The sequence below is a fragment of the Hemicordylus capensis genome, chromosome 1, assembly GCF_027244095.1.
Source record: "Hemicordylus capensis ecotype Gifberg chromosome 1, rHemCap1.1.pri, whole genome shotgun sequence".
Taxonomy (NCBI): Eukaryota; Metazoa; Chordata; class Lepidosauria; order Squamata; family Cordylidae; genus Hemicordylus; species Hemicordylus capensis.
This window is the reverse complement of record NC_069657.1, coordinates 384,889,676-384,916,057: the sequence shown is the minus strand read 5'-3', so window position 1 is coordinate 384,916,057 and position 26,382 is coordinate 384,889,676. Positions and strand designations below refer to the sequence as shown.

General features: G+C 39.6%; 1 protein-coding gene across 2 annotated transcripts in view; it reads right to left on the bottom strand.

The window, feature by feature from the left end:
* Positions 1 to 26,382, bottom strand: part of FMN2 (formin 2) — a 293,915-nt gene that overhangs the window by 212,740 nt on the left and 54,793 nt on the right. For both annotated transcript variants that reach the window (XM_053300841.1, XM_053300851.1), the window contains 3 exons: positions 26,088 to 26,254; positions 17,569 to 17,716; positions 6,793 to 6,851 (listed from right to left, as the gene is read on the bottom strand). In XM_053300841.1, the coding sequence (XP_053156816.1) occupies positions 6,793 to 6,851; positions 17,569 to 17,716; positions 26,088 to 26,254 (374 nt within the window). The remainder of the gene's footprint in view (positions 1 to 6,792; positions 6,852 to 17,568; positions 17,717 to 26,087; positions 26,255 to 26,382) is intronic.

The following is a 26,382-nucleotide window of genomic DNA, read 5'->3' as shown; positions in this document are numbered from 1 at the left end:
GTGACTAAGCAAGGACTCTACAGATCATTCCTTTTCAGGAACCATTTGTGAATGGAGGGAGCTTTATTTCGTGTTGGTTGTTTGATATGCTTTAACAAGCAAACAAAAAGATTCTTCCAAGATCAACCTAAAATACTTGTAAGTAATTATTAATCATATAGTATTTTAAATTCAGACAGTTTTATAATTAAGGGTTCTTTAAGCAACTTTGCAAACAGGATGGAGGTTTCCTGACACATAATTTCCACAGGCAACAATATAGAGCAGCACCACCACCACACACAAGAGTGATGTGCATGTGGCAGGGGTCATGTTGAGGCTGCTCTAAATCACCTATGCTAATGGTTATTAACTTCTAGTCATGTAAAAAATGGAATATTTCCTGCAATCAAAGTCAGGAATGGGGGTAAGAGCAGTAGGAATGTCAGTGCAAATTTTGTGGGAAACTAAAATCTATTTATTAATTATTGGAATTGTTTTGCAAAGGAATAACATTGGAATGTCATATCTTTGCATTCACCTGAATCCAATTAAAGTAGTTGCGCAAATCCCACTGATTTTTAGCAGGATTTAGCATTAGAAACAAAGGAACATAGGCAGCTGCCATATACCAAGTCAGATCATTGATCCATCTAGCTCAGTATTGTCTACAGAGACTGGCATCGGCTTCTCCCAGGTTGCACCTAGGAGTCTTTCTCAGCCCTATCCTGGAGATGCCAGGGAGGGAACTTGGAATCTTCTGCATGTACACATGCAGGTGCTCTTCCCAGAGTAGCTCCATCTCCTAAAGGGAATATCTTACATTGCTCATGCATGTAGTCTCCCATTCATATGTAACTGGGGCAGCCCTTTACATTAACAATGTTTTTTAAAGGTTAATAATAATCTTTTAAAGAATTCCTCCAAACTTCAACATTCTTTTAAAAAGAGAAACAGCATCACACTATTGGTGCAAGTGCATCCAATGCAAAGAAATAGTTTGTTTTCATGACAGCCAGCTAAATAAAATATTTTAGAAATTATCTTAAAATCCAGTTAAGAGGCTCATGTCCTGTACACAGTTACTCACACACATATTCTACTGAAGTCAACTGGAGTTTTCCATATCTAGTTGTGCACAATGTCCCTGGCAAAACAGGTCTATTGGGTGTTTTTTAAAAAAATAAAAATAAAAGTGTATCTAAAATTATTAGGTGCTATATGAAAATTAAAAATAACAGACCCTGCCTGCAGGCTTCAAATATTTTAAAAAGAGATTCAGCAAAAATCTTTTCACATCATGTTCCAAAATGTGTTGAACAGAAGAGATTTCTGAACTCGACTTTTTTCTTTTCACATTCTTGGAAAACATATGAATAAGTCTTACAGGATAAATCTGTCTTCAGTGGCTAAGAACTGCCAAGTTCAGGGGAGGTATGTTGTGTTCCAACAGGGCCTATAATTTGAGTTGAACAATCAGCAATCAAATGCACATTTGGAAACTGTATGGAATGGGTCATTTCATAAGTTGTTTTTTTATGACAAGTATTTGCTTTGTAATGTAAATTCATATTTATGACCCAGAAGATTTTCAAAAAATGAGCCATTATGGCAAAATTTATGAAATTGCATTGCAGAAAAAACTGGTTTCATAAAGGTGACTTTGTTACAGGGTACCCCTGAAAAAGCAAGCTGCATGCTAAAACACCTCTAAAAATGTAAAATGAGGGAGATAGATATAATGAAAACATGCCCCTCCAAAAGGGTTTGTGTACCAGTGCTCTCCATGAACTGACCTGCAAATGGGGGTTTCAACGTCCAAGTAAGCTATTATGGTCTCAGGTCAGCTTCAGACATTCAAAATAAATAGAGTACAGAAAGAGCCAGTGAACTGCATTACTTCTTTTATTATGCTTCAAATGTCCAAGGTGGGTTCATGCATCTTTTCCTACAAGGAGAGAGATGCTTGATCTCAGCATCCAAAACAAGCTACAGAAGGGAAGCCATAATTCACCTGCCCTTTCTGTCTCCCTGCTTGTTTCAGAGTCCAAAGCTGCTGTCAGTACATGACTTGGCCAAGCCACAGACTCAGCCCCCTCTATTCCCCATTTGTAACCTAACAGGATTATTAAAGGTAAAGGTAAGCTGTGCCGTTGAGTTGGTGTCAATGCCTGGTGACCAAGGAGCCATGTGGTTTTCTTTGGTAGAATACAGGAGGGGTTTACCATTGCCAGCTCCTGTGCAGTATGAGATGATGCCTTTCAGCATCTACCTATATCGCTGCTGCCCAATATAGGTGTTCCCCATTATCTGGGGAAAATACCATCAGGGATTTCAACCAGCCACCTCTTGATCCCTAGGCAAGTTACTTCCCAAGATCAAGAAATAGCATGAGTTAACTAACTAGAGTCTTAGGGATACAGCAAATTTAAACCAATAAATGAATATTAAGCACTTCTGGGGAGGGACACAGATATCTTATCCTTTTCCTAACAGTCTTTGCTGTCTTTCCAAATATACTGTACCACTTGTATTACCAGTTTTATGGACCTAGAATTTTTTTTTTTAATGAAAATGAAAAATCAGTGGGTGGACCAGTTTGCATCAAACTCTGTGGCCATGCACTATAACCATGAAACATTTGACAACTTTCTGCCCAGTCATTCCTGAGTTATAACATGGGTGCATACTCCTTTGATATGAAGGCAAAGAGCAGTTTATTTAAAATAAGGTATGCTTCATGTTCAGGGTGGGGGCTTCATTTCATGAACTTTTAAAAAACTTCTGTCATGAAACAAAGCAGTTATGCACGTTGAATAGTTTTTTTAAAAAAAAAATCCATTAAAAATCAACAAGTGGACCAATCTCCTTCAAAGTCCAAACACTTAATGATATTATAATGCACTACCACCTTGTGAAATTTCAGAGCTTTCTGCCCAGCCATTCAGGGTTGGGTTGTTGTTTTTTAATGTTGCAAGTGATCCCAACGGGATATCCAATTTAAGTTGGAAATTCAGACTGAAAATCCAACATGATTGACTATCTGACCATTTTAAAGGGTCCTCATTTTTATTCTGATTATTTTCATGTTGGGTTGTATCAGATTCAACAGTTTTTCAGGTGCCCAGGCTTACCAGGTACTATGAAAACAGGCCCCTAGGTAAATGGAAAGACACTAGTTCTTTTAACTAACATATGACTTTTGGAAGTGAGGATATTCCGTCTTACCCAGTGAATCTCCTTTCTGAGCACTGGCATTTTGAAATTTGGAAATCACCTTCCTCATAACCAGAAGGTTAAAAGTAACCTTTACCTGAGGTAAGAGGCTCCCTTTTCTCAGTCTGAAACAGTAATGCCTTAACATAAAGTATTTTAACATGAGAAGAGTATGAATAATATGGGAAGTTTCTTATATGTAATAGTAGTTCTTCTAATGGTTCCTGTATATTCACAACTGTTGAGAACCATTGTTTGGAACCCTCTAAAGCTTACCTTTCAACACTGCCATTCTTGCAGGACTGAGACTGAAATGCAAAAACTTTTATATGTGGTCGGGCAGAGAGAGTATCAACACCCACTAGCATATCTGTGATCAGAAACGCTTGCTCTCACAAAAGAGCCCATGGCCTCAAAGCTCTGTTTCTGTGAGTTTGCCATGTAAAACTGAGGCAAATGGAGCAGAAGTCATCTTTATGTGTCTCTCCCAAACAAAACTAGCACTTTTGGTGTCCATCCACGGATCCACAAATGGTGCACTTAAAAGAAAAAGAAAAAAGCTATGGGGTGAGAAAAGGGAACACCCCAGGGAGGCATGTAGGAATGTTCTTTTCTTCCCTGCCCCCCACTTCTATTTTTGAGAGAGACGGAGGGGGAAAAAGCAAAGAAAATAAAGATGTGAAATGTAAATTTGGAGAGATAAGAAGCAGCAGTAAGGAATTTTAAAAAATGGAAATATAAAAATTACAACTTTAGTTTATTAATCTTTTTACAGAAAGCCAGAAAGAAGGAAGAGGGCTCCTACAATGCATTCTCTGCTGAGGTTCAAGATAGACTGAGGTAAAAGTTGGAGTGTGCTCCTTAAGGAGAAAATGAGAGTGGGGTTTTCTGCCAAAATACTGAAGAATAGGTGTAAACCTATGTGTGGGGAATTAACAGAAACTATGTAGAAGAAAACATAGAAAACATAATCTATGTAGATTATGAAAAGAAACTCTATCCAGACATTTACAGCAAATGCAATCAGAAAGTGTGGGACAGAATAAGCACATAGACTTTTTAATTTCCCAATGCAGGGGGGAACTGGCCCAAACCTGGGAAAGGTGTAGGCTCATTATTTGTCTATGTTACATTGCAGTTTGCATGAACCCCATAGTCATATAATATATAATCTGCAGACTGAAGCCCAAGATTCCCATCCCCAACCACTGCCAAAATCAAGACATTCGGTATTACAAGGCTTTTGTAAAGGAGCATTTGGAAAGCACAGAAGTACAGTATGTGGTTGTTATTTGTTCATGCAGCACACACTGCTTCAACACAGCTATGCATTCTAGTCATTAGTAATGAATTCTGCATGTTCAGAGAACATTTTCTCCACAAAATCTCATAAGGTCTGGACACTGACAGAGATATCGATAAAGGAAATAAGTTTTGCATAGCATCCTTAAGCATGATCTACTACAATTTAGCTTCAGATATTTCTTCATGGTAATTAAGTTGCTTGTAGTATCAGGATTTGGGGTTCTAGGAGAGCCTGCTGGACTATATTTTTCATATTTTTGTTACTTTTTACATCAGCTAACATAATACAACTTTTTTACAACTTGAATTTTTGAATTGCACAAATGTTCTTTTGGAACTGCACATTTAAAAAAAACAATCTTTATTATATGATAAAAACAAATGCATTACAGCTAACCTCAGAGAGCAGCAAAGAGTAGCTAATCAGAGGTAGCACCAACAGTGTACACATTGCTGGAATTCTGCGGAATGTATGTTTTTTAACTGGTGCTCTCTGGATGGACACAGATTCTTATGTCCAACTGCCCCAAGCAGAAAGGAACTATTCCTCTTGCATCCAAGACAGACCTTCTGAGGCCCTCAAAATATACTCAACATTTCACCAATGAAAATAAAGAGATGTCTGTGAGTATGCCAAGCACTTGGGAGGTGTGGAGTACTATTTGTAGGAGGCATGGCCAAGGAGAGTCAAAGACAGGAGAGCTGGTCTTGTGGTAGCAAGCATGACTTGTCCCCTTAGCTAAGCAGGGTCCACCCTGGTTGCATATGAATGGAAGACTAGAAGTGTGAGCACTGAAGATCTTCCCCTCATGGGATGGAGCCGCTCTGGGAAGAGCAGAAGGTTCCAAGTTCCCTCCCTGGCATCTCCAAGATAGGGCTGAGAGAGACTCCTGCCTGCAACCTTGGAGAAGCCGCTGCCAGTCTGTGAAGACAATACTGAGCTAGATAGACCAATGGTCTGACTCAGTATATAGCAGCTTCCTATGTACCTGGGAGGCATGGGATATAGTTCTGGCTACTTTCCACAAGTGGGAGCAGGTAGAGAAAGTACATGCAGAGTACATTATTCCAGATTACCAAAGCAGATGAGGCAAACCCATACCATTCATCATTTTGTAGATGAAAATTAGGATGCACTTGTGACAACTAGTTCTCATACCAAGGATTACAATATTGCCCAAGACCCCGGCCACTGTTAAGCATTGCTGAAGACGATTCCACCCACTGTAAGCTGTACGCTACATAGTGCCTTACTGTTGTGCACCCATTTACACGCAGTTGCACTGGAGAAACAATGCATCTACCCACTGAATTGAAGGCTTGATTTTTAGAGGCTCTGGGAAGGGAGTTGAAATCTGAAGGATGAAACTCTTTGCCACTTAAAGCATCTTCCCCATCTTTAAAAACAAAGCAACAGTGTACCTTCTAGGGACTTGCTGAGTCCATATGAAGACAAGATAGGGACTGAATGATGGAACTACCTGGCATTCCAGGGCTTGAGCCCTGCTGCCTCCTAAAATGTGTACATCCCATGGTCCTTTGCCCATACCAAATCAAAATAACTTAAGCATTTTCAAGACAATAGAGAAGCTCGGGAAGAAGATAAACCTAAAAACTGAAGAAAAACCCACTTCCAACATTCAGCCAACAGACACAAAGGTAGAGAAGGGAAGTCATGAGCAAACATATTTTTGTAGAAGCTCTCACCACAGGATTATGAGCTATATTAACATTTGCTTGTAAATTATACAAATGTGAACTTAAGGATATATACAAGGAATGTGCCTCCAAGATATAAATCTTGTTGAGCCCCCTCAAATAGTTGGCTGTTAATCCATGCTGGAAAACAACTGATTCCAGGCTGAGTTTACACACACAAGGTTATCACTTTATGACTGCAGCATCAAGTATAGTAATGACTTACATAAGCTTTCATTAGCAACACCACTTTCACATCTCACCTCACATCTTCCCAAATACAGAGGCTTTCAATGGTCAGTTCATACATTTAGCTGAGAGTCATCAAATAAGCCAGAGCTGAGAAGTCTCTGTTGTATATATGTGAACTGGCCCATCATTACAAGATAAATGAGCAGTACTATTCTTTTGGCATGGTAAGGATTACAGTATGATTTTGAGAACTTCACAGATTCACAAGATCAACAAGTACTATATTCTTCCAATTTAATAACTGCAAGAAACATAATTAAATATGAAAAATGAAAAGCAGTGGTTCTTTTTTCCTCCATGAAATAGAAATGGAATATTGTTCATAAAACTGCAAGGTCTTACCTGTACCTGCTGAACATCTTCTCCATGGTCTGTCTTTATTGCTGCAGCAGTTTCACATTCTTGATTGCAAAAAAAGTAAGGATTCAGAGTTATTTCAAATTATTCCAGGCAGCAAACTGTACATATAACAGATATGTGGCTTCAGAACTGTCAGTTATGCATGACATTCATATGTGCACACGGACATGTGTATATCTGCATGGATTGTCATCCCAATGCACATCTGTCCTTTAAAATCTGTATGGGGACACTTAACAACTTCACATTTGTTTTTCACTAAAGTCAGATACCTGAGCTTTGTTGCTGTACCTCTTTTTCACCACATGGGAGAGCATTCTTAAGAACAATCACCATAAAAGAACAGCATTGATTTCAGCATTTATTTCAAACATCAGCGTTAGGAAACCCTTTATAATATTAATGTACAAACTCACCCCAAGTTTGCTGTTTTCATTAAGCTCAAAGAGACAGCACTAATCTATGTGATATTGAAGTGGGCAGGCAAAGAGAGCAATACTGTATGATTAAAGCTCTGACATTAGATTTTTCAGACATTTTAAAAGTATGTGGCATCAGTTCATGGGAGAGGAAATGAATTTATGGAACAGGCCCACGCTGCTCTTCAAATGCTAGTCATTCCTTTGTAAACAGAGCCTTCTCCGTACAAGTCTGGTACCCTGATAAATGGTACCAGAGGAACAATTATGCTGTCCAGAGAAAGCCCATATAACTTGTACAATACAAGACCCTGCATTTTCCAGGGGACCTAATAAAATTTGTTCGCACTTAAGCTCTGCACACAAAAGAATGGTCAACATGTGGATGTTGGAGCATTGTCAGTGAGCATGATCCTGATTGTCTCTCCATGTATTGTTGCTACAAACTTTTGAAACATCTGAAGGGGGTTCATTACACCAGAACAAAAGGAACTAGTTGTTTGCCCACAGTTGGGTTATCTTCCAAAGAGAGCTATAGGAAAAGTCAACTGTGTTTCAGGACCTGGACAATATCAAGATATGAAGAACCTATAGTTCTCTCTGGGCCAGTTCACTCGATCATCAGCCAACATGCATGGAGGGCAGTGACACTCTGTGAGCACACCCACCCTTACAGTGTTTTAGAGCACATGTTTAGGGTCCTTTCAGATGAACAGCATCCCCACACGATTGAAGGACATCCTTCTGATGACGTCCAGGTGGGCATGCTCACAGAGTTTTGCCTCTGCATCTTGGGCCGGTGACTGAGTGAAATGGCCCTCTATATGCCTGCCTACATGTATCTCTTAAAAAACTGGTCTGTATTAAGATGTTTTATCCTTGATACCATCAAAATACTTGCAACTCCAGAGCATCATTCCCCCAATAATGATCTACTTGATGAGATAACATTCGAGTCACAATCAATCTATTCTCAAGGCTCACTTTTCAAAGCTATTCTAAAACAGTTCTTATACTTGAGTGTTTTGATTACGTACAGTGGTGCAGTAAAGAAAGTTAAAGTCATCTGAAGCTACCTTTGATCCTGAAAAAGGAACAGGCTCTCATTTATAGCCAATTTATACAAGAATATTTTAAAATGCTTTAATATATTTTAAAAGTCAATTGCACAATACATATATCACAAATAAAAATTAAATAGTGAAGTACCACCAAATATAAAAAAATAAGCAAATAATTTATAATTACATAGGTTACATATTTATTTATTGTTAAATTTGTATACCGCCTTTCATTAAAACAATCCCAAGACGGTTTAAAGCAAAATTTAAGAACAAGATTGTAAAAAAGACACAATTAAAATATTAAGCTAAAAATATAAAACAAATCTGATTAAAATTTTAAAACACAAGCATAAAAGCAATACAGAGTACAAACAGCAGCAGCAGCAGAGACAATCAAATAAAAGCCTGGGTAAAAAGCCACAATTTAACATGCTTTCTAAAAGCTGTGATGGAGACCGAGGAGTGAATAGCCACCGGGAGAGCATTCCAGAGTCTGGGGGCAGCAACAGAGAAGGCCCTGTCCCGTGTGCACGACAACCGAGCCTCCCTCATTGTCGGCACTTGGAGCAGAGCCCCCTCAGATGACCGCGTCAAGGGGGAAGCAACCCTTGGGAGCAGGTGGTCCCTCAGGTATCCTGGGCCCAAACCGTTAAGGGCTTTAAGGTCAAAACCAGCACCCAGAAACAAACTTGTAGTCAGTGCAGCTCTTTCAAAATGGGTGTGATGTGCTCCCACTGGGCAGCTCCAGTTAAAACCCTAGCTGCCGCGTTTTGCACTAACAGCAGTTTCCGGATATTCTTCAAGGGCAGCCCCACATACAGCATGTTACAGTAATCCAGCTGTGACGTGACTAAGGCATAGGTAACTGTGGCCAGATCTGCCTTCTCGAGAAAGGGACGCAGCTGGCGCACTAGCCGAAGCTGTGCAAAGGCAGCCCTGGCCACCGCCTCCACCTGAGCTTCCAAAAGTGGAGCCGGGTCCAGTAATACCCCCAAGCTGTGTACTTGCTCTTTCAAAGGGAGTGCAACCCCATCCAGAACTGGTAAAATCTCCTCATCCTGATTGGCTCTCCTACTGACCAACAGTACCTCCGTCTTGTCCGGAATCAATTTCAGTTTATTAGCCCACATCCAACCCATTACAGCCTCCAGCCCCCAATTCAGGACATCTACCACCTCCCTAGGATCAGGTGACAAGGAGAGATAGAGCTGAGTGTCATCTGCATATTGCAGACAACTCAGTCCTAGTCCCTGGATGACCTCTCCCAGCAGTTTCATGTAGATGTTAAACAGCATATGTTTAACAACATAAACATCTGTTACATACAATCCATAATTGTATCGATACATAGTGTATATATATCACCACCCTTTGCATAACAATTCAGAAATAGTAAGCCTATTAGGAACCCCCTTAGAATTTTATGCTGTTAAGTTGAGAAAGTATTTCCTTATCCCAAAATGAAAGTATGTGTTCTTTATTAAGAGCAATAGGGTTTGTGATTATACTCTTGGCCATTCCCTACTTCTTGGTATTTAACTAACATCTATTTCTTGGTTTCCAACAACTCTTGTAAAAACTATAAGTAGTATATTTCTCTTCAAAATTAGGCTTCCTGTATAACACTGTAGTGCAATGCACACTTGAACCAAAACAATAAGGCAATGAAATGCAAAACAGAAATAACTAAATATTGTTTCATGTATCCATATCCAGCTTCCAGGGGCTAATAAAAATAGCCTTAAGAAGAAGAAAAGAACTGCTTTTAACAGGGATTAAAGCAGGATTCACTAACAGCTAATTTTCTGTTAAAAAGATATCAGTCTCTATAGTCTATGGACTCCAGCAACACTATGTATTTTTGTTTGAATGCATACTCCAGATGTGTGTGCATATGTGTGCACATGCACAGAGTTTAAACTGGAGAAATGGCAGACAGTTCCAAGAATTTAATATGATCTTAGATAAAATACAGAAATCAATACAGAATAAGAGTAGATAAATTTAGCAGACAGATTTAAGCATGCCTTATCATTTTTTTGCTCTAAAATCACCTTCTCCTGAAGCCAGGACATTTTAAAAGCGGGGGTGGGATACAGTTTTGGTGTTTCATTGTATTTCTGCTTTTACATATCTATGTAGTTAGACACTAAAACCACATTGTAGTGGTCTTGAAGAGGTATACCACTTAACAGTGCAGGTGGGCTGAATACATTCCCAACAGAGGATCCTAGCATTAAGATTCCAAGCCTATCCCACCTCTAGCATGCTGCTATTTAGATATGAGATCCCCTGCCAGCATTTTGAAATGGTATGGTTCCAGGAGGACTGTGCTATGTACTTTTACTGAGCATGAAATGATGTGTGTATTCCCAAGATTATTTCCACATCCTTTGTGACACCATATAATAGTTTATTCCACAGTTTTGTGGCTGAAATAATAAGAAGTCAGCAGGCAATAGTTCCTGACAGTTTAACTCATGTTGTTTACAGCTAGTATACTTAGAAACTGTTTTGAATCAACAGATATTTTTTGTTTATCCAAGGCTGAAAGTCTCATCAGCTTGCTGCTAATAAACTATTTGGCATTTTTCTTCCATTTCATTACATTTTAGGAAAGAAGGCCATTGCAGGGCCTAGCTCAGACAGGGCCAAGTTGGGCAGCTCAGAGAGCACAATTCTTGACTGGCAAGAACCTGGGCACCCCAACACCTTCTCTGTAGTGCAATTGTATGGCCTGGAGGGGACGCATCTCTGCTACCAATATCTTTGCCTTCTTTTTGCTGGATTCTTAGCAACTTGGTGTTGCCTTTAGGCTTGGAAAACAGCTCTTGTACTAGTCCTGATGCTTTTTCCAAAGGAGCTGTTATTGGTTATAGCTGAAGCTGAGGCTGCTACCATGGTTGCTATTGCATTTATGGCAGCAGACAGGGGTGTAGCTATAATTGAGTAGATGGGTTCAAAGAACCTGGGCCCCCAAGGGCTCCCCAGCTCCACTCATCCATATTTTCTTCATAATCCTCTGCTAACTGGGCAAAGAGGCACCTTTTACCGTGGTGATTCTCTTTATTTAGCAGGGGGAGAGTAACTGTCCCTATCCACCCCCAGCACAGTACTTCCAGTGACTGTTGCTAATGTCTATCTTATGTTTCTTTTTAGAATGTGAGCCCTTTGGGGACAGGGATCCATCTTATCTTATTTATTTATTATTTCTCTGTGTAAACTGCCCTGAGCCATTTTTGGAAGGGCAGTATAGAAATTGAATTAATTAAATAATTAAATAATAATAATAATAATAATAATAATAATAATAATAATAATAATAATCTCTCTCACTCTAAAGGGCTGCCAGAGAGAGGGGTGAACATGGGCCTCCTCTCCCCTAGCTATGCCCCAGCAGTAGATGTTGCAGTGATGTTTCCAACAGATCTGTTTCTGTGCAGAGGGGCAGGGGAGAGTGCCTTGATCCTCCCCTTTCCCTTGGCAGTCTTTAGATGCACTCATGGCATGCTCTGAGATGTCAACACCCTGATATATGAGTGAGCAGTTCCCCAACACTGCTAGCCTAGCTTTCACCCCTTCTTCTTCTGGCTGGGCTAGCTATGCTGGATAACCACTGTGGAGCTGCCAGAGAGGTAGCCACGCTTCACAAAGTGCAGCGTCCAAAAATAATGCATGGGGAGGGGGGATAACTCCCCCACCCCTAATAAAACAGTGATCAGCATCCAGACTAACTGTGCATACACATCAAGTTTTCTGTTGCATAAGGAGATGAGGCAATTTTTGGTGATACCACCCCTTCCCTCCACAGTCGCTTGTGCCTCCTGAAATCATGCCCTCCTTCAAGAGCATAGATAATCTCAATGGTAGCCAATGTGTATACATTTCAAACATACAAGCTCTTCCTCAAAGAAACTATGTACTTTGGCTATTAATAGGAGTACATTGTTCATTTGTGGTTTACTGTTGATTCTTAGGCCAACCGCCTCTCCCAAGTCCTTATAGCTTCTCTCAATTTTGCTGGAGATTCTAACATAAAGAAATGTATACATATTGACTATATCTATCTATATAATTAAATGTTATCACACTTTTTATAGACTTCTTTGTTTGTTTCGGTATATTCTTCAAAATTCAATTTAAAATGCAGTGGTTTTGGTTCAAGGGATGAATGCAAACTATGTTCTGAAGTTTCTTTATGCAAATGGATTTCCAGGATACAGACTGCAAGTGGCATTGGTGATACAGCAGCCAAAAGACACACAAACGGTTATTTTAAAGACACTCAAAATTCTTCCTGTTCCATTTCATTTTAAGCATTTATACCCTCATTAGAAACACACGACTTGGAAAAATATCAATGGATTTCAATAGTGCTTCCTTTCATATAAGTGTATTTAGAGCTCCATCCTATGTAGGTTTCTTGTGGTTCTTCAGGGCACATGCTGTCACATTTAACAGGTTGTGTTCTGAGCACTGCATGGTCAACATGTTTCAATATTTTTTCTTGATATTGTGGGAACACTTTTGACTGAGGAAGAAACCCCACAATTTTATTCCCCTTTCCATTTGTATTTCTAGTCCCCTGAGAAACACACTGTCAAAGATTTGTCTAGTCACCTAAAATTTTACTATATCACTTTCTTTGACCCGATAGAAAGTTGGTACTACCCCATCCCTGCTTCGTTTACTTTCCATCTTGCATGGTGTCATGTACTTCCTCTGTAAGTGGCAAGACAGGAAGGCTCAGGAAGCGCAGGATATGTGAGCAAACTGAGGAATGTGGTTTCAGTTTTGCAGGAGAAGTCTGTGTGATGGATTCAGTCTGTATGATCTCCTCAGGGGCCTGAACAGTCCTAGATCCAAATAGACTGGTAACTGGAGACATTTCTCTGTTAAATTGTACTCGTCATTTCTCTGGTCTAAGTTTGTTGTTGTTTTGCTTTGCGCCTTTCCAGTGAGCTGTTAGTAACAACTAGTGATTAGAAGAAGCCTGGTAAGCCTAGTATGTGCTGCTGTTGTCACATGTCCAGTACACAATTTCTTGACAACCATTCCCCTGTTTTTCAAGCACACCATCTCTCATTATAACACACAGAGCTTAAGAAGTGGGACAGCAGCTATATGATATATTTACTCAATCCATTCTTCCTTCATGGTCCTGGCTTCCTGGACAACTTTCCCATTTAGTTTACTTTTCCCACCACCAACAACACTTCTCTCTGCCACTTCTTCAACTTTGCTTGCTGCCTTCCTTCCTTCAGTACTTTGCGCTTCTGTTCACTGCATTTTTTGCTTTGACTCCTCTCTGTATTTCCCCAGACATCATCTGTCCTAACTCATATTTTTCAATGACTGGGGTTTGTGGAAGACTAACAGAAAACTCAGAGGTAGCAGTACATTGTCAAAGACTTGTCTAGTCACCTAGACAAGGTGACTAGAGTTTGGCCAGAGTTTGTATCATATATGTGCCATGCACTAGTTATACTTGAGCATATGTTCCATCTCTTTGTTAGTGCTTGCACATACTATCAATACTTCCACTGATTTAACACTGATTACTATTGCTGAAATTGAGACTCTATGGGTGGTAGGGCACATCTCATTATTACTCCAGTATCCTACAGGTAAAATGCACATACACATGCATACTTGTAGACATTTTGGGCACAGACCTTGAAAATAAGTAGTACAAGGAAGAAAAAATGGCAGTATAAGATCTTTTCTCTTATAGCAATTATTTTTCCACTGGCATTCCTAAGACTAATCTTTTTGATTGGGTTATAACACATTATTAATTTTCATTACCATACAATATAACTCTCCTCTTAAGGAAATGTACTGAAAGTTTATGTTCTACACCTGATACATTCCTTTTCCATCTTCTATTAGCATGCATGTAAAAATGGTCACAAAGTTACTTGAACTAAATAGTAATTCAATGTAGGTAGGTAGATTGATAGGACAGACATATGGAATAGTTAGATCTGAATTAAAAAGTACAAAATGGTACAAAGTATTAAAAAGTCAGAAATTTTTAGCTAATCTGTCAGACCAAAATCACAATCAAAGATCTACTTGTCAGAACAAGTGTAGATGAGCAAATAAAAGTACTTCCACTGGCCAAAGGAAATAAACTGAGGGTCAGCACAAACTTCATGGTATCAAGATTTACTATTAAACTGTCCTTTCTGGAAAAATTCCTCAAACCTTGCATCTGGCAGAAGTATGTTGTCACATCTACTGGGTAACTTCAAACAAGCAGTCTATTATACATGCACTCTGTCAGTTAAATTTTTCATTAGAGGGCTGGCCCAGTGGAAGGAAGGGGATTAAAAGTACCAGTGCAGCGGATAAACTGGAGATTAAGGTGCCTCCTCCTTTCACATCTCTTTTGCACTTACACCATCTTTGCTTCCATTCTGTCCTACCTATCCTCAGTTACTTCTCCCTCCTCAGGTTAAGAGTCTCTTCCTTGTCTTCTCCCCTCATCCAAGCCCCATACCCAATAGCAGCCATATACAAAAATGAGTGGGGGAGGACAAAGCTCTGATCAAGATACTAGCTTGTACTTCCTGCAAGAGTGAGAATTAGGAATGAGAGTGAGGATTACAGAAAAAGAAGAGGGGCATGGGGGAAAGGAACAAGAACACTGCAGGTAATCCTCAAAACCCAAAGGCTGATATCTTGACTGACAAAGAGCTTCCGCTCCTAGGAACACAACTTCCGCTCCTAGGAGCACAAGAATCATGCAACTTGTCTTGTCCTCTGCATGAGCGCACTTGTGCCAGAGCTTTTAAACTCTGAAGCACACCTCACACTCTGGAAGAGCTCTGCAGGAGTGGAAATACATCACTGACCCTCACTCAGTGAGGTGTTTCTGCTCTTGCAGAATCCTTCCAGAGTCTGCAGGCTCTTGCACAACTGCACTCATGCAGAGGGACAGAGAGAGCTGTGCATGGTCTCTTGTTGTACCCCCACAGCTGCTAGAATCACAAGTGTTTCATTAGTCAGGATGTCAGCCATACTAACTTTTTGTTTTTCATACAACTATACTAAGCCACATCAGGAACTAGCAAGATCAACCAATTTGTCTAAGGCCCCTTATTTTCATCCTGCCTAAACTGGAATCTGAAGCTGTATATTATAGGTTGAAACCCAACATTATCAGCTGTATTCACTGGGCTGAACAAAGGAACAGGTCATTTATCAAAGTTGATGGATTAAAATACTTGAAGAAATTAAAGTATTAAGCCCAGTGCGCATATATGGAATGCAGCCCTCTCAGGTTTATGTACAAAATTCAGCAGAGGAAACAAGAGACATGTCTTCCCCCATTCCATTTTCATTCAAATACAGCCTCACTCTTCTATTTGGGAGATAAAAATGGAAATAATTTCAACATTTTATATTGAGAAAATGTAAGAATTAACCATTATAAAATGAAAGATAACTAGCTGTGTAGAACCACTAGTTAAAATAGTAACTATGAAGGAATTATAGCAGGTATCAAAGTAACTGAATATATGATGTTGTTCAAAGGCTAATGCCATTAAATGTCATATTAAACGGAAGCAATTAAAGCCTTAATAGGTGCAAAGCACAGAGTTTCAGAAGTGTGGTTTAGACTTCAGTGAATATATTTATGATTGTAACATGTTGGAAACAAATATTGCTAGCTTTGAAGAAGTTTTTTTCACCAAAAACATAGGTTTCAAATGTTTTTATTAATGGACGTGGACTAAAACTCTCTTTATCCCTATGCAAATCTCCCCAATCTACATTTAGCAGGGACTATTCTGCTGTCCCTTCCAGTCCATGCATTGTACCTCTCAGGGTTGCCTGAGGTCCATGATTATTCAAACAGGGGCCGACACATGTACAGCCCAGCATTCATAGGCCTCTTAACTTATGAAGAAAGCACAGAATACACTAAGCCTACTGTATGTGCAACTGACCTCTGTTTATGGGTGATGTCCAAAGTGTGGACCTCAGGCTGACTTGAGCATGACCCCAACCGTACACCCACCATTGCTATGCATGGATAGAAATCACTTATAGTGCTCTTAAGGAAGAGAGATTAATAAGCATGAATTATTAGACAGATTCACCAAATAGAAGAAATTTGTGGTTTTACTTAATGAAAACATAAGACAACTTGGAAGCTGCTGGAATTAGGAATTTATTAGTAAATTAGAACTGTGAAATAGTGTGAATGGAATTGTTTTCTGTAGCAGGAAGCAAAATACTATATTTTCAGTTGTATAGATTTTTACTGATGTCAAGGTTGTTTTCTGGGAGAAACATTGCTGCAATTACTTGAAAATCAATAATAAATTTAAACTAGCCGACCTCGCACAGAGCATCTGTGCGCTCTGGGGCCGGCAGTTACCTCTTCCCCCCCACCTTCTGCCCCAATCTCCACTTCCAGGCCCAGCTGCTTCTCCTCCCCTCCACCACTTCTGCCCTCCCACTTTCCCCCTCCCCTCCTGGGCCTTGCCTCCACGGCTGGGCTGGGCCCGCCACTGCCTCTGGGGCCAGGCCTGCCACTGCCACGGCGACTAATCCTCCTGGGTGCGCCTCAGACAATCAGGCCCATCCTCCGCCCAGCTAATCAGCTGGGCACTGGGATGCACATTCCAAGGCACACCCAGGCGATATATAAGATTCAAGAGGGAAAGCTCAAAATGATTAGAATGCAATTCATATGAGGAAAGGCTAAACAACCGTGCATGTTCAGTCTAGAGAAAAGAAGGTTACCATATACCTCGCTGACAGTCATAAGAGACTTTGTAATCATTCTTGATTAACAAGTCCTAGAGAGGAGCAGTTATGAAACCAGTAATTTCCAAGGGATTGAACAGGTACTAGATTTGTGTTAATAATAAGCACTTCCCAAAGGAAAGACATGCTGGAAATGCAAGGTAGAAATCAAGATCACTGCTATCAAACTATTGAATCACAAATACTTCTTTGACTGCACACTCTTCTCTTGGATACCTCAGTCCTTTTCTCTAGGAATGCAGTAAAATGATGCAAGGCTGAAATGAAATAACTAGAGAGTAGTTGCATAGGTCATTTGCACGCAAAATACAATATATAACCTCGAGTTTGTAAGGAAAACTTCAGTTTACATCTTTTGACCCAACTCTTCTGAGGCTGGACTACTACACATGGAGTAAAATTTCATATTTAAAAGAGGTCCAATTTTCAATTGTGCTGATCACACAATAATTCCAACTGTAGTACATTCCATTTTCAATTTTAGGTATTACCTTTTTCTATATGTTTCACTCTGTGTTCTTCATCTGGAGGCTTTGGTGGTGGCCACACTGATGGAATTCTCCTTGGAAACTTTCCTTCAATGTAATCTGATGAATAAGTGGGTTGGTTGACTGCAGCCCAGGTATACAGCTGGTCTTGCTGTAGTTATTTACAAAATTAAAAAAAGGATGTAAACTTTACATTTTTAAGAGCCAAAGCTATTCCAATGCATATTTCACAATCCAGTATTATATTACTACTTGATATTATACCTTTTATGTCATTAAATAATTCTATGGCTTTTTAAAAAAGTGAAGTGAATTTCATCTTTCTGAAAAAGATGTCTTTATATTTTGCCCACTAAACATGAGGACCTCAAAAAGTACTAGCACAAATATTGTGGGGGCAACATTTCTGGAGACCAAAATGTAAGGATTAGGTTGCTCAGAGCAATCCTAAAAAATATTTTTAAAAGAAAGCCCTCAGAGTGAATAGTCATGAACTTGGAGGAAGAGTGGGATATAAAATGTAAAAAATAAATCAAATAAATAAAAATATGAATAATAAGCATGAAATTAATAGTAAACATTCTAAGCAAAGCACAAGTACGTGTTGGATAATAAAAGAGGGGTTGTTTCTTTGGTGTTAAAGGTGAATATAAATTTGTTATAAGTAATCAAAAATAGCAGCTGAATTGGAAAGATTTTGTAGTTGTCATCTTCAATGTACACTATATGTAAAAGTAGCCAAGCAAAGATACTGAGGGCCTGTGGAATCTGAGGTGGGTTCTAAGGGCAAAGCAACTGTGACAATCTTAAACCTGATTGAAAAATTTCTTTCACATATTTACTGAACTACAGCACATTATGATCACAAGGAGATCACTGTGTACATGGCAAAAAATGGCAGCTTCTTGTAACATGATTTATTTACAATTCACATGGGAGGGGCATTGATTAATTAATTAACAAGAGAAAGTATTTAGCTTCCAGAATGCAATGGTTTGTTTCTTCAAGCCCTGATCTCTGGTTCTTCCTGGGTTTGAGACTATTACAGTAAAACAAAAGTATTACTTTGTAAAATGTTAGTCTCTCTGTATTATATTAGAAAATTATGTCTGCCTTTCTGGAAACATAGATGTGTCTAGCTTTAAATTTGTCAGCATTTATGAAACTCTTATTCTGTTGTGACTGGTGAGACAAAATATATATTTAAAAAGAGAAGCAATGAGTAAGACATAATATATAAGCTCCATATAATGCCCAAACCAAACAGCTGATGCTAGCTAAGTCAGTCTCTACCATAATTTATGTTTAATGCCAGTCAGATAAATTATTTTTAAAAATCCTGTAAGCATCATTTTTTAATAATTGATGAAGATGACATTGGCAGGGAAAGAAAAGAAATTTAAGAAGGGAGTATAATCCATACTGAGTTTAAGTTATATAAACATGTAAGGCCAGTGCTATTTAATGGGTAAAGATTTAGATCTAGAGTGTGTAACCTGGCTTAAATCCCAACTCATTGATCAACTGGGTAACTTTGTGCCAGTCAGTCAGTCACTATTCTGACCTCAGTTTCCCATGTAAGAATGTTACAGGATAGGTGAAGCAAAGTAAACTCATTATAAGTAAATTTGGTAGGTAGTTACAGTAAATCCTCAGTCACTGAGCAAAACAATGTTAAACTTCCAAAGAGAAGCACCTTAACACTTATCAATTATAGCAATTATAGCAGTTGCATAATATAATTATAATACTCAACTGCAAAGAAAAATGAATAAAATTCAAGCATAGTTCTGGCTAAATTTGATCTGAAGGATTATATATATTATTCTAGTTTTCTACAAGGTCCAAAATTCTTATTTAAAAGGTCAATGTATGAACCCCCATCTCCATTCTTCTTGCATTCTTAAATGAAGAGAAACATTTCAGCCCATCTAAGAATGTCAGCTTTCTGTATTTTATATTACTTAAACACACACACACACACACACATTCTTAAACAAAATGACACATGACAAGGGATGATTTAGAAGAAATAAAGGCATGGTTTCTTAACATACCAATATTCCTTGTAACCATTTTATAATAATAATAATAATATTATAATAATACCCAAGAACCATTATGGAAAAACAGTTTGTTTTGAATAATGCCCAGAACTGCGAACTTCTACAATTCGATAAATTAAATTCAGATCTACATTTTCTACTCTGCACGCAGCTTGCTTATAGTCCCAAATGACAAGCTTTTCATTTACTATAAAGCAAATTAGCAAAAAAAAAAACCCTACATCTGAAGTGTCCACCTCTTTCACATTCAGAATTTGCTCCTACTGAAAGTTCTCAGAATAAAAGAGGACTCTCTTGTCTGAAGCTTGGAAGCTTTGCCAGATATATACTTTGCCTAATATATACAGTTACTGACAAAAGGAGGATTCTTTGCTTATGCATGCCATTACAGAGCAGTTTAGATACTCCTTTAAAAATGCAGAGCTATCTTACATGGGCGAAGCAAGCTATTTCCCTGCAGAATCTGGGAGATACCTTTCTAGTTTGCAATCCGTAAGGCTGCTGCTTTCCCTTCTATTACATCCCTTGACATTTACCCAAGCAGTTTCAGTTTTCTGTCAAACCTCTCTATGCCAGTTTACAAAACTGTTGTCTCCTACCTTTCTACAGATGAGCATTCACCCACAGCATCGTTAACAGTTAAGCCAACATGCTACTTACTGCAAGGAACAAATGTACATGACCTCCAAGCTGAATTCAGGGCGTGCCATTATCTTGTTTGTTTCTTTACTGATGTATACAGACTCATCTTATGAATAAATAAGTAGCTATTGAAGGCCTAAAGCACAGTTAACAACATAGCCACAGCAAACCCAAAGCAATGCAAACCCAAAGCAATACTTCTTCACAACACTACAAGATACATTGCTTTGAGAAGAGCCAAAGATAAAGAAGTCTGCCCTGAAATAGTTAACAGATGCACATGTGATACTCAATTGAAATCAATTCACACAGACCTGCTCAAACTGGTTACAAGGATTTTACAAGGAGCCTTAGTCAGCAGTATTGGTTTACCAGCAGGGCGGGGTGTGTGTGTGTGTGTGTGGAGATAGAAAGGAAAACAAAATAAAAGACTAGGCACAAGCAAAGCAGAGCAGAAATTACAAAATGTTTGATAAGAGAAAAAATATACATTTTCATTTCTACACATTATGGAGTTTGTTTTCTTTCATATTTATTTCCTTTATCCTAAAAATTGCAAATAGCTCAATTATCAGTCCTTCCCCATTATAGATGGTGCACAAAAAAGAACATTAAACTCACTAGGGAGCTTGACGAGCTGCATGAAAATGAAATATTGAGAACATTCCTACATCAATGTTTAAAAACAGATATTGCATGGATAAGGAGCTGCACTACAGGTCCTTATACAATGTATTTTACAACAAACTATTCAGCAAAAAAGAAGCCGCTTATAAGCAATCTGCAGCTACAAGTTTCCAAAATATGTTTTTAACTTGCATTTGGAATCTTTGGAAACTGTGAGTAGGGATGTCCATGGTACCCTCGTGGATCCCCTCACTCTTCACCCACCTAACCCCTTAATCATCCTGGCTGTTAGCCGAGGTTAAGGTGCTCTCACACTCTTAACCTGGCTACAGGGTATCGTGTGCAGCCCAAGGAGTCACAGAGATGGGCACATAGAGCACCTGTCTGGGGAGGTGGGGGGGAATCCCCAATACAATGTGCATGCCACACATTGCACTGAGGGAAGGACGTCGGGGGCAAAGGGGTGTCATAGAATGGAGTGTGGTGGGTGGTAGTTCCTAGGGTGGGCAAGGAAGCTACCTGAATTTTTTCAAAGGATTTGGGCAGAGGGCTGATTTTTGGTTAATTGTTGAAGTTTACGCGTCTTTAAGGTTTTTCCTCATAATAAGTTATAATGGCGCTTTCAGCAGCCCCATAAGTGCACTTGGGGGGGTGCTGGGGTGGCCCAGAGCGAGTGGTGGTGTAGTGCACATAGGGTGCCAACCACCCCCATGGGTTTCTAACCCATGGAGTACAGGGTTCTCTTCTTTCTGAGGTATTGCGTGTGGATTCTATGATAGCATATTAGAGTGGATTCATGGTGTCTCATTTGAAATCTCTTTTGCTATGGGGCTGCTGAAAGCTCCATTATAACTTATTATGAGGAAAAACCTTAAAGACGCATAAACTTCAACAATCCCGACGTGAAGCTATACATTTGCTGACACCTCCATGCTTCTTTATGGAGAAAAACCTTAAAGATGCGTAAACTTCAAAAATCATTTAAAAACCACCCCTTTGCCCACTTCCTTTCAAATAATTCTGATAGCTTCCTTGCCCACCCTAGGAACTACCACCCACCACACTCCACTCTATGACACCCCTTTCCCCCCGACGTGAAGCTATACATTTGCTGACACCTCCATGCTTTTTTATGGAGAAAAAACTTAAAGACGCGTAAACTTCAAAAATCACGTAAAAATCACCCCTTTGCCCAATTCCTTTCAAATAATTCTGATAGCTTCCTTGCCCACCCTAGGAACTACCACCCACCATACTCCACTCTACGACACCCCTTTCCCCCCAACGTGAAGCTATACATTTGCTGAAATCCTAGTTATTCTCTATGAGGAATTCAAAAATACTTTAACAATTCACCAATAATCAGAGGAGTGTCCAATTGCCTTGGGATTTTTTGGGTGGTAGGCACCCCTATCTGTCTACCACCCACCCTGCTTTTGTGCCCATATGTGCTCCACAATAGGGGATATGGACTGGTTCGGGTCCCATTATACTCTATGAGAAAAATAATTAAAAATATTTCAAATATTCATATAAATTCATAGGGGTGTCTGATTGCTTCAGGGTTTGCATGGTTGTTGGCACCCATGGGTGCTCCACAATAAGGAATAATGGCCTGGTTCGAGTCCCATTATATCCTATGAGAAAAAAATAAAAATAATTTTAAAAAATTCATAAAAAATCATACGAGTGTCCGATTGCTTTGGGGTTTGGGTGACAGGTACCCCTGGGTGCCAGCTACCATCCTACCAATTTTCAGGTGTCCAAACTGATCCGAACCGGTCTGAACCGAACCACCCTCGGTTCGGTTCGGATTCAAACCGGGGGTGGTTTGGTTCAGATCCGAACCTCTGAACCGCCCCCGGTTCAGATCCAAACCGGTTCGCACATCCCTAAAACAAAACACCCAATTCTCAAAACAAAACAAAAAATGGTAGCTGAAACAAAACGTCCCTGTTTCAGATACAAAACGTTTTGTTGTTTCGGCTGTTTTGGAACTCCATTTTGCAATCGTGAAAAGTCTTTCTCCTTCAGTCTCCATTTTCAGTTTTGACATCTGTTTGATTTCCGGCCCTTCCAGCCTATAGATTGGCCAGCAAAAGCATGGGTTGATCTGCTGGCAATTGCCTCCTTATTCCTTTTAAGGAAATTTAAGGATAAAATTTACCTTCATTGGCCAGTGGGGCAGTGTGCACACTGTGTGGGGCAGTGTGAATTTCATTGTTGTTGTTTCATACTGTTGTGTGTAGATCAGTTGCATTTCTGGGGCGGATGTGGATGTGTGTGACCTTTGGAAATCTGCCTGGTTCTTTGCAAAGCTCTGCTGTTGTTGTTGATGTGTGATGTTGATGTTATTTGGGGTGGATTTGGGGAAGAAAGGGGGCTTTGGGGGCAGAAGAGTGGGTCAGGTGGTAGTGCCCCAATAGGTGCCTGCTGCCACCCAGATTCCTAAGGAATTGGGGAAAGTGCTGCTTTTTAAAGAAATTCTGAAGTTTACATGCCTTTGGGGCAGATTTGGAGCAGAAAGGGGGCCTGGGAGCAAGTGGTGGTGTAGTGCACATATGGTGCCAAACACCCCCATGGGTTTCTAACCTGTAGGGTGCTGGGTTCTGTTGTTTCTGGGGTGTTCTGAGTAGATTCTCTGGTAGCATATGAGATTTTCAATGACAAACCATGAATCCACTCTCATATGCTACCAGAGAATCTACACTCAGAACACCTCAGAAACAACAGAACCCAGCACCCCATGGGTTAGAAACTCATGGGGGTGGCTGGCACCCTATATGCTCTACACCACCACTCGCTCTAGGTCACCCCAGTGCCCCCAAGTGCAGTTATGGGGCTGCTGAAACCTCCATCATTCCCTATGGGGAAGAACTTTAGATGCGTAAACTGCATTAAATCTTTACAAATCAGCCCTCTCCCCAATTCCTTTGAAATAATTCTGGCAGCTTCCTTGCCCCCACTGGGCTCTACCACCCACCCTACTCTGCGCTGGGCCACCCCTTCCCCCCGACATGAAGCTATACTTTTGCTGAAACCTTCATTTTCCCCTATGGGAAAAAAACCTTCAAAAATTCACCCAAAGTCAGCCCTTTGTCCAATTCCTCTGAAATTTGGGTGGTAGCTTCCAGCCACTGGGCACTACCACCCCACCTGCTAGTTTTGCCCTGGGGCCATTTTTAAAAATTCAAAACATTTTGGATTCGGATTTTGCAATTTTGAACAAAGAACAAAATTGGTGTGTTTCGGATTGGCTGATTTTGAACAAAGAACAAAATGGGGTGTTTTGGATTTGCCCAAAAAACAAAACAGGAAAAAAAAGTGTACAACCTAAGTGCTGGACCCAAGATTTTGGGAACTCTTCAATGGCAATCTCAGTTGCCCCTCTTAATCTGGAAGAACAAGGCATCTAAATGGGGAATTTTCTCATTCTGCCTCTGATGTTCTTGAATGCTCTGTGCAGCAGTAAATGACAATGCTGCTTAGTCAGCAGGCCCTTTGTGGGTTCTGGGGCCCAAGTAAGTGCCCAACCTCACTAGCACCCTTCTATACAAATTATTGCAAGATTTCACCAGAAAGTAACATTCAAAAGAACATTCTGATTTATTTATTACACTTAAAATATTTCCATCCTGCCTTTTTAAAAATATACAAGGCAGATGATCCTGCTCAGGATGAATGAACTGTAGGAACTGAGGTGTGTGATCAGTTTTTAATGAACAAATGTTAACAGAAGAGTTCTGCCCAGCCCCAATCCATCACAGAACATTGCCTAAAGTACAGCTTAAAGAAGAGCATTCAATCCTAAACAATGTATTGTTGCAGGCAAACACTTCACATCAGCTGTAAGCAGCCATGATTCCATAGTAACCATTACTGCTCACCCTTAGACCCATTTTTTGCTTAATCATTCCACTAAACGTCAAGACCTTCAGGAAAGCCCTTAAAACCTATCTGTTTGGCCTTCCAGGGTTTTTAATTAGTTTTAATTGTTTTAATGGTATAACCTGGTTTCCAGGGTTTTTTAATTGTTCTGGTTATTTAATTGCTTTTATGATGTTTTAATTGTTAATTGATGTTTTATATTGTTTATATTTCTGTTTTAACTGTTATTGGTTTTAATGGTTTTGTTTTAATTGTAAACAGCCCTGAGCCATTTTGGAAGGGTGGTCTAAAAATGAATAAATAAATAATTAATAAATAAGAAAAATTATTTGACTTCATATCAAGTGAATTTTTGTGTCAGAGCAGTTGTTCACTGTAGGAGGAATGTTGTGAACATTCTTGTACTTCACCATGTGCCTTTTTGCAGTATGATGCACTGAATTTACAGTTCAGTACTTCTAGCATAGTATATGCTGATGTCTTGGGGTACATCATAATTTGGAAAATCCATATTCTTCAACTCTGTGAGCTATCTAGAAACTGTGTGGGTACAGAATCAGACATGCTGTCTTACTGCTGATGCTGCTGAATCTCCTTTTATATAGGGCTGAAACTGTATGCTAGAAGCATACTTTCTGCAAAAACTTGCAAGTTAGTGTCTCTGCAACTTAGCCCTTCGCAGACATTGCCACCAGTACTTTGTTACACAAAGTATCCAATGAAGTATTCCATATATACCATTTATTTGGGGGGGGGGCACTCTGGGGTAGAAATATATCCAAAATGCTCCTGCATATGGACTCCATATGCACTTGCATATGGGGCAAAATGTGTACTCTAGTCAATATAATTGGGGTACAAACTATCCTAGATTGTTTCCAGTGCTTTTTGATTTTTGTGTAAGCATCATATTAGATTTTAACAGATTTTCAAGTCTGTTAAGTGGGGTAAAATACACCGCTATATAGCAGAATAATACAATTTTAACAACCGGAAGGAATTCCTATACAAATCAGGGGGGTTGGATTAGAAGTATTTCCGGTGGTGGAGAGGAATAGAAGTAGTAACGTTAGCAGGTCGTTCCAGAGGAAGGGTAGCCAGAAATTTAATAGCTATCTCCCCTTCTGGCTGTCCTGTCAGCTCTGTGACCTCGGGGAGCACTGCAACAACTCACATAGCCTTACCTTGCTCCTTTGCAATGCCAGGTTGGTATTGGTTTTTCATTTCTCATAAATGTTGGTAGTATTTTCAGTATTTCTCATAAATACTACAAATGAACAACAATTCTCTGTGACTTACATCAAAGGTTGGTGCACTTTGTTGTGCACTTTGACTACATGGCTCTCTGAAGCAATCGCTGAAAGGGAGCAGAAGACCCATCGCAATAATCCAAGAACAAAGCTTCTCTGCTTCTTCTTGTGGTGCATTCTCCTGCTGGCTGGACAGCTTTTCCAGCAGAGTTCGCCCTGCAAGGATTAATTAGTGGATTCATGATAAGTAGTAACCATCAGTGAAGCACACAATGTAACTAGCAGAATATTCTGCCTAATGCTACAGGCAGAGACCTTAAACACAATAGCTATTAACGCGATTT